The sequence below is a fragment of the Myotis brandtii genome, unplaced genomic scaffold (assembly GCF_000412655.1).
Source record: "Myotis brandtii unplaced genomic scaffold, ASM41265v1 scaffold187, whole genome shotgun sequence".
NCBI classification, from domain to species: domain Eukaryota; kingdom Metazoa; phylum Chordata; class Mammalia; order Chiroptera; family Vespertilionidae; genus Myotis; species Myotis brandtii.
Genome location: NW_005356944.1, coordinates 6,456,682 through 6,466,513, shown reverse-complemented (window position 1 = coordinate 6,466,513; position 9,832 = coordinate 6,456,682). Strand labels below are relative to the sequence as shown.

Genomic DNA, 9,832 nt, shown 5'->3' with positions numbered 1-9,832 from the left:
TAAACAAGTTTGTGATAATAGCTGCCTAACTGTAAATTTACTAAAGTCATTGAACATAAACTTAAAACAGGTAATTTTATGGTATTATCCTATATAATAAAAGCCTAATATGCTAAGAGTCTGGTCGACTGTTCAACCAATCAAAGCATAATATGCTAATGATATGCTAAGGCCACTCAACCGCTTGCTATGATGTACACTGACCATCAGAGGGCAGACAGTCGACCAGTCGACATGACATACACTGATCACCAGGGGGCAGATGCTCCGACTGGTAGGTTAGCTTGCTGCTGGGATCTGGCCAATCGGGACTGAGCGAGATGGGCAGGACACTCCCTGGAGCCCTCCCACGGTCCCTCCCCGGCCTGATCGTGCACTGGTGGGTTCCCTTGGCCTGGCCTGCACCCTCTCGCAATCCAGGACCCCTCGGGGGATGTCGGAGAGCCGTTTTCAGCCTGATCCCACAGGCCACTCCCCTCGGGAGGGCACCAGACGCAGGGCTCATGGCTGTCGACTGCTGCTGCGTCAGCGTGAGCCTCTCCTGATTGGAACTAATTAGGTGCAAGCCCATGGCAGGCACAGTGGGGCCGGGATGAGCAGGAGCGGCAGAGAAGAGCTGCAGGCAGTGTTGGACTGCGGGTTTTGGCCCAATCCCTGCAGGCCACCCAGAGGGGCCCCACCTGTGCATGAATTCGTACACCGGGCCTCTAGTAAATTATATTTCAATAAACTTTAAAAAGTCTAGATATCCCACCTGCCCAAGTGCTACTTGCTGTTGATTCATGAAGATTACTCTAAAAGTAGCCCATTAACAGTGTGTTTGTTTTATGAAACCTTTAGTACAGATGAGTGTGATTAGACCAAGTAGAATCACAGAGCTTCTGGATGAAGGAGTCCAAAGATTACAGGTTTCCTGATGACATTTCTTTTTAAACATGTGTTTTTAATAAAATTTTTCTGGGCCACATTATAGAATACAGGGTAGGGGAAGAATTTCATTACTAGTCCCACAGGTCTAAAAAGATGTGGTCTTTCCCCTCTTCAAATAAGTGAAGTTATTGCTTTATTAATCATTATAGAACAAGAGGCCCGATGCATGAAATTCGTGCATGGGTAGGGTCCCTAGGCCTGGCCGGCGATCAGGGCCAATCTGTGGGGTGACTTGTGGGGCGCCCCGGCCCCGCCTCCACCACCGCTGGTCACCTCCCCCTGTGGGACGACTAGTGGAGCAATTGGAGGGGCCCCCGCTGGCACCCACCTTGGCTGGCCTGGGGCCTGCAGGCTGGGGGCAGCTCCTGCATTGAACGTCTGCCTCCTGGTGGTCAGTGCATGTCATAGCGACTGGTCATTCCACTAGTGTTCCGCCTTTCAGTCGATTTGCATAGTCTTTTATTATATAGGATATTTAAAACGTATATACACAGCAGAAGGCAAACATACACTAAACTGATAGTTATCATTAGGTATTGCATTTGCCCCATTTTTGCGCGCGCGTGTGTGTTTTAACAGCTTAGTTGAGTATTATAGATATACCAGAGACCCGGTGCACGAAATTTGTGCATGAGTAGGGTCCCTAGGCCTGGCCGGAGATCAGGGCTGGTCAGGTTCCCCGCCTCCCAGCCTCCCCACCTCCTTCCTCCTTCCCTCGCCACCAATGGGATGCTACCACGTGGTTCCCCACCTCATGGCCTCCCCGCCTCCTCCTTCCCTTGCTCCCTCAGCGCCCCACTGCCGCTGGTCGCCTGCAGTGTTCCACGCTGCCACCTGGTGGTCAGCGCACATCATAGTGAGCAATCGAACTCCCAGTCTCCCAGTCAAACTCCCGAGGGGACAATTTCCATATTAGCCTTTTATTATATAGGATAACATAAGTAAGTTAAAGGTGTACAGTGTGATGATTTGATACATGTATGTATTGAAAAATATTACCCCAATAAGGCTGGTTAACACTTTCATCTCCTAACTCCATTTTTTTAAAGATCATATCTAAAATTTTCCTTGTATTACTAGAAATTCTTCATAAATATAATGTTTGAATCCTACATCAGTGATACAAATTTCACTTTTACCTCATTTTAATTATTTCCAACTGTGAACTATAATTTATAATGCTGCATGGAATGTTGCAGGCAATTACTAAATCAAAGGTATAGACATTTTTAGTGAATACTTTTGTAAACTGTCCACAGAACGATTACAGCTGTGTACATTTCATCACTGGTTTTTAAAATCTCTCATTTTTTGGCTTTATTTAGTTATATTTTTATAAAATTCTCTGCCAAAATCAAGTATTAAAAAATGTGCCATATGCTGTGCTAGGTGCAGTGAATAAAGAGATGAACAACACAGTTTCCATTCACAAGGAATTGAAATCCAAAGAGGGAGACCCTGAAAGATGCTGTCTCTATTGGTTTTCTGCTCTAAATACTAGTCCAGAAGTGTGAGCCATACAGATGTGGAGGACAGAGAGGACCACCCCATTCAGTCTGCCAGGGAGGAAAAATTTCCAAATGAGGTTTGATCTTAAAGGCTGGGCTTTCAAGTTAGAGATGTGCGTTTTCAGATAGCGTGAATAGCATGTACTTTACTTTTACTAGCAAGATTAGCAACCCTCTAAATGTCTGCTGACCTATTCAGAATTGCCTTATAATTATGTCTTCCTCCCTTCCTCCTTTCCTTTCTTCCTTGGCCTGAATTTAGTTATATTTTTATAAAATTCTCTGCCAAAGTCAAGTATTAAAAAATGTGCCATGTACTGTGTACTATGTATTCCATCAGAGTTAACCATATAGTACAGTTAATGTTGGGGAGGGGCAACACACATTTATTGAAATGAAAATACAAGAGAAGGGGCTATTTCTCAAAATTAAATTTTATTTTTGAAAAAGAAAAACAACTTAATCAACATACAGAATAAATGTGAGGGTCCGATTTGAGGAGAAGTTGGCATGGATCCCTTGACTTAACTCTGGTTTAATTTTTTGTTTATAAAAACATAAAAGTGGCCCTGGCCAGTGTGGTTCAGTTAGTTGAGTGTCATTCCATGCACCAAGAGGTTGAAAATTCGATCCCAGGTCAGGGCACATGCCTGGGTTTTGGGCTTGATCCCCAGTAGGGGGCGTGCAGGAGACAGCAAATTGATGCTTCTCTCTCGCATCTCTCTCTCTCTCTCTCTCTCTCTCTCTCTCTTTCTCTCTCTCTCTCTCTCTCTCTCCCATCCTCTCTCTCTCAAACATTTTTTTAAAAGTGACCACCTCTACAATTAAAAGGTTCTAGGACACTGATTCTCCTTAATAGAGTAGGGACAAAGCACAGGCACTAGAATAGGATAGACTGAAATTAGAATCCTGGTTCCATGTTTCTACTAACTAACACTATTGTGTCAGTTTCTCTGCAGTTCTCTGAATCTCAGTATCCAATCTGTAAAATGGAGATAATGAGATTAAATGAAATGATGGCTACAAAGTGCTCTCGTTCCTATCTAGAAACTTTTTCAGACACACACTGTCTTAATTCTGAGGAGGATGAAGTAAAAAGAACAAGAGCTATTCTATTCTTTTACACATTCATAAAAATTAATCAAGAGCCCTGGGTGAGTGAAGTAGATAACTGTCCAGTGGTCCCACATTTCCTGTCAGAATGCCTTAGATAATACCTGCCTCCTAGATTATATCTTGGCTATTTATTGGGTGCTTATTCTGTGCCTAGGCTCTCCTGTCCCCAGGCCAGACTGCTAGTTAAAGCTGAACTTACTGAATCCTGAAAAGTCCACAGGACTCTCCTGGGTTTCCATCTGGCATAAGCTTGACGAGAATTTTCAACAGAATGCTAGGAAATCTGATGAACAACAGCCTCTCCCCACTGGCTGAAAAATGGTATAAATTTTATGTATTTTTAAAATGTTAGCTGCCTTAAATTAATTTTAGAAATAGATTCTAACTGCCTGCACATGTTGTTTGGTAAAATGTCTGAGACCCTTTATTCCGGTTAGAAAATAACACTGAACATAATGACTATATTCATTGTACAGTGACTCAACATTTATCTTGTCTTTCTTTCAGAGTCTGTTCTTGATCCTCACAATGTCCTAACCGACACGCCTCTCTTAATCCAGCAGTTATGCCCCCATTTATAAAGTTGGCTCCATATAAAAACCAGCCGAGGAATCCTTCCACTATCCACAGAATCAGACCAAAACCGTTCATTCTGGCCTGCTTTACGCTCCACTTCCTGACTTATTCTCATTCAGCCCAGTCCTCATGCCTACGATTACTCCATTTATAGGCTTATTTCCCGACTTGGGACCTGTCAGCAGCCTTCTCCTCTGGCTCTGATTTCTGGCTTTCCTTAGTAACTGTGATTAGTATTTGCCCCCAGTGACTATATTCCTTTAAGTCATGGTGGACTAATGTTTGGCCAGGCCCAGGTGCTGGCTAGTACTTCCCGGGGCCAGTGCTTCCATACGGTATACGTACCAGTCTAAACACTCAGACCCTGTCTAGGCTTCCCATTCAGTCACACTTAAGGACTACAGGAGGGCATTTCCAGAGCTAACAAACATGGCAGTCAGTTTCCTCCTACTTGTCCTGCTACTAATAATTGTAGGCAGTCTCCCTTACCTCTGCCTTTGGCTCAGCTGCTTCGTTAGAGGTATCGAGTTGTTCCTTGGCTTGGGCCATCTGAGTCATCAACCTGTCCATGTGGGATTGGATGTCTGCCAGAATCTCAGTCACATGAGCTGTGGCCATCGCTTCCTGGATGTCCACTAGATGAAGGGCCTTCTGTTCCTCATCAGCAATCACTTTCTGAACTTTCTTAAATTCCTGCTGTATAAACACCTTCATCTGGTCCCGAGTTACCTGTAGCGCACAGACAAGTAAGAAGAATGAGTTGGGCACACAAAGAAATGGGAGGTTAGAGCTATTACAGTAAGTGCTAGGCAGCCATGCCAAAGCACAAATCATGGCTCCTATCCAATCCTAAAGTTTTGGGAATATCCTCCAAACAATGTTCCCCTAATACCTTTAATGAATTTCCTGCTAATTTTTTGCCTCTTTCATTTTTAGGAAATAATTTTTTTTTATATATATAAATTTTTTATTTCAGAGAGAGGGGGAAGGAGAGAAACATCAGTGATGAGAGAGAATCACTGATTGGCTGCCTCCTGCACACCCCACACTGGGGATTGAGCCTGAAACCCAGGCATATGCCCTGACTGGGAATTGAAACTCGACCTCCTGGTTCATAGTTCGATGCTGAACCACTGAGCAACACCAGCTGGGCAGGAAGTAATTCTTTATCCTCCTTTTTTATTTCCCTTTTGTTCATTTTTATATCAGTAATACATAAATGCTTTTTAAAAATTTAATAAATGAGCATATATGGTAAAAAATGAAATTCTCCTTCTCTCACCATTCTTATACCATTTTCCTCCTTAGAAGGATATTACTATTAACAATTTAGTGTGTCCTTCCAGCCATTTATATATAAATAATTGTTTTTATATAAATTGATCATAGCTAATATATGGTCTGTGTCTTAGTTTTCTATTTAAAATATGTTAGTTCCTACAGATCAACTTCATTCTTTGTACAATTTTTAATATCTGTATGATAAGAATATATATGGATATTTATATTATTTATCAATGTTTTCAATAGATAAAATTGAAAAAATATTAAGGTATTTATTTATTTAATGGATAAATATCTCCATTAAACATATATGAAAAAATTTATATATACATTCCCTTCTTAATGGAAATACAGGATATTTCCAATTTTTTGCTATTACAAACCATGTATCAGTGAAGATCCTTGACTATGCCTCTTAATATTTGCATATTAGTTTCTTTAGGGACCTTTGAAATCACTGAGTCAACTTATATGTACTTTTAAAAATACTAATTGATACTGCCAAACTGCTCTCCAAAACCAATGCACCAGTTACATTCCCACAACCATGTGTGAAAGTAAGCATTTCCCTTACAGCTTCACCAATATTGGATACTATCCAGCCTTTACATTTTTACTTTCTGATGGGTGAAGCTATTATTGTTTTATTTTGCAACAACAATTGTGTGGACAAAATATATTATAACTGTAGGCTATATTTAGCTAGGGCATAAGAAAGGCAAACAAAGTGAGCAACTACCAAAATAAAAACTCCCATACTCCATATCTTGCCAGCAACTGTATTTACTGATGTTTCCTCACAACTACGTTTATTTTATGAGTATTTTAAAACAACATGCATCCTGAGTAGCTGAGGGAGGGAACAGGGAAGAGGCAGGACAGTAGACAAAAGGAGAAAGGCCAATAGAGAATTTCAGAGATGAAAGAGAAAATAGTGGTCATCTCAGTGGCCCATTTCTTTTACAGATAAGGGAAAAGACAGCTGCACACTTGTAGGCAGTGCAGGGACTTCAGTCTTCTTGTTCCCAGGCTGGTGCTCTGTTCACTATAATTGTCAGGCCCAAGCCGGTTTGGCTCAGTGGATAGAGATCAGCATGTGGACTGAAGAGTCCCAGGTTCGATTCCAGTCAAGGGCATATGCCCGGGGTTGCAGGCTCTATCCCCAGTGGGGGTCGTGCAGGAAACAGCCAATCAATGATTCTCCCTCATCATTGATGTTTCTATCTCTCTCTCCCTCTCCCTTCCTCTCTGAAATCAATAAAAATATATTTAAAAAACTAAAAAAGTCTGTCAGAAGGGAAGTCAAACTGGGAAAACCTAGAAAAGGAGATTGAGGAAGAGAAAGACTAAATGAGAGGTAAGATCAGCCATTTTTAATTGGCCTCTTCAAAACTAAAAGAGGCTTGATACTTTAAGCAGCTTATGTAACAGTGCCATAAGGATGTCAAAGCAAAACAAGGCCTGCATGATATGTATCTGCTCACACATCAAGTGACTAAGTGACATAAGCCCTCAGGAATTCATATCTCTCTGCAGGTACTCTCCCTGGTGCTAAAGAAAAAGGGAGGGGAGTGTCAAATGTTATTAATGTCCCTGAAAATTCTAGATCAGATTGAGAACTGTGATTTGTGTTTATTTTTGTAATTCCTTTTCATTTTTAGTGTGTGGATTTCAAGACTATTAAGCTTTTATGGTGATCTTTAATCAGTGGATTTCTAGTCTTGAAATAAATTAGGTCTTATAAGATTTAGAATCTTCTCTTAAAGACTAAACCAAGAAGTTTGAGCAAAGGGATGAATTTCTCTGCATGCTTAAGAAACTTAACAGTTCCAAGTGACTAAAAATAAAGATCATACTAAAAACCGACTAGCAACCTATTTTACTAGACTTTCATACACATGTGGTTCGAAGTTAGGAAGGTGACATCATAGTCAAGAAAGGTGTGGGCCAAACTGCAGTAGGTGAATAAATTGTGGTTTTCAAAAACCAAAATTTCTGTTTCCCATTGCTTTACATAGGTTTTTCAACATGACATATTTTATTTTATCCAGATCTAGCTACAAATGAGAATTTAAGGCAGGATCATCCACTCTCTAAAACCTTTATGCTGTCGTCTTCTTACTCCAGTTCTTTACTAATTCACAAATAGGCATTCTCCACCCTAGTTCAAAAGAGCAAAACAAACATCTCAGTCAAGGCATCCTTTCTAATTCAGAGCCCAAAGAAGAGACCCCTGGGGGATGGGTCATATGGCAGGTTGAGTACTCTGGTTCTCTGATAGCAGGGGTGACCAGCTTTTAAAACCCTCTTTCTGGTTCCATTTCACCTCCTTGCCATCAAAGCCATTCTGCTAAAAACTTCACAGTTCTCCAAGAGCAGCAGGCCCTTCCCATTAGCACCTCCTACCTAGGAACCACTGACATCACTTCTCAGTACATTTCTCAGAACTTCTTGCCTCCATCCTATAGCTCCTCAAAGGTGAGAGTGATAGACTCGTACTCTTGACTACACTGCATGTGGTGCTACATTAAAAGAGAAAATTCTACATATGTAGAGAAGAGAGAAGGCTGGATGTATCACGGAATGATGAAATGGGTCATGTAAAAGGTTTCTTTTATATAGCATCTATCAGAAATCGCCAAACCTTTGAAAAGCCACAGAACTTCCCCCTCCCTCACCCCAAAATATTAATGTGGAATCCCGAAATATATAGAAGATCCAAAATTAGAGCCACTCTGGTTAAAAGAAAAATCTCCCCTTCCTCCATGAAGTAACCTGCTAGGGGACTGGTAGTGATCCCCACCTGAGGGACCCGGGTCCTCTCTAAAACCTAAAAGGAGTTTTCTCCCTTTTGTCAACTGATTGGCCCTTAAGTTGTTGAAACCTTAAGGGCTAAGGTTACAAGCATATTGATATATCTTTTTATGGTTGCATTAGGGTGAAAAGTTATGTCATTACTTAAGCATAGTATATATTGTAATTGGGAGGAGGGGCTTATTTGTGAATGGACAGACTAACTACTGAACATCTGATTGTTTTCGTTAGAGTTCTGTCCAACCTCCACACTGAATAGGTGGGGGCAAAGGCCCCAGAAAAGTGCAGAGATAAAGTCAGGTTTAGAAACCAACTCCCCTCTTGCTAGTCCAGTGTACTCGTTGGTACAACATACTTGCCCTAATGATCCCTTTCTGCCTGCTTTAGGCTCTTCCATTTTATTTCTTCTTAATTGAGATGTTTCCACAGTTAACAGGCTGCTTCTGTTATCCCCACTGGGATGTAATTCCCCACCACGTGGGTCTTGGAATAAAGGCTGTACATCTGAAGAGTTAAGTCTCATCCCATGGCACTTTCTATATGCTCTTGTAGTTACTATTTCCAAGCTAGGCTGGGCCCAAGAGACATGCAGACTGGCACTTTACACATACATAATTAAACACATAAAACCTTGAATTAAGAGCTTGTACCTAAAAACAACACCTTTCAATGTGCCTGGCCTGGCTGGAGGCCATTAACTCCTCGCTAGCTGGCCTGTAGGAAACCAAGGTTTTATTTACTTTTCCATTATAGGCAGATGAAAAAAAAAAAAGCAAGCATACTAGCTAGAAAACATCATGGGCTTAAAAAAGATTTGTTCCAGAAAAGTGTTGATGACATACTGAGAAAAATGAACCAGGGTCAGGTATAGGAAGCTACATGAAAGAAAAGCATCAGAGTCCACATTGATTAAAAATTTCAAAAATACTTGTTGTATTAGCCAAATGTCTTGCAAGGTTTATCCAGTATTTATTCTGGCATTTTACTTCAAGGGAGCTCCTTCCAAAACCCCTGTCAGGCGCCAGTGAGGGCAGGCAAGGGAAGAGCTACACCAACAAGCAGGAAGACAGTCCTTTCTGTATCTTGTGTCTCAGTGGAAAAGCCACTACTTGTGAGTAAAACAAGCACCCATTGCTAAGGGTTAGAAAACTATGCAGCAGCCTAGAAACACAGCAGACATGAACTACAAACTACAGCCCATGACCAACATGGTCAGTGCTGCCAAACGTTATCCTGACAACCTGGCTAAAAGACTGACCTGCTGGGATTTTACAATGGGGTGTTGAGAGGGTAGAGAACAGGTTATTAAAGTGTACATTTAACCTCTTCCTCAAACCATGGTTCTTATTTTCATCAGAAGCCTAGACAGAAGCACTCGTTTATATCCTCTTTCCACCTTTCATCACCCCCATTCTGTTAACAGAGCACCATGGGATTCCTACCTCAGTTAACACTTAGCTACCTCAAGAATCCACTCAATGAAGTTGCTGTTATTGTTATCTACACTAATAAAAGAGAAACATGGTAATTGGTGTACGACCGATACCCTTTTCATTGGCTAATCAGTGAATATATGCAAATTAACTGTCAGCCAAGATGGCGGC

At 41.3% G+C, this 9,832-nt stretch overlaps 1 protein-coding gene across 1 annotated transcript in view; it reads right to left on the bottom strand.

Annotated features, from left to right (window-relative positions):
- TRIM44 (tripartite motif containing 44) overlaps positions 1 to 9,832 on the bottom strand; it is a gene marked incomplete at its 5' end in the record, with an annotated part of 93,803 nt that overhangs the window by 53,296 nt on the left and 30,675 nt on the right. Inside the window, one exon of the mRNA XM_005864505.1 lies at positions 4,620 to 4,859. Within this exon, the coding sequence (XP_005864567.1) occupies positions 4,620 to 4,859 (240 nt within the window). The remainder of the gene's footprint in view (positions 1 to 4,619; positions 4,860 to 9,832) is intronic.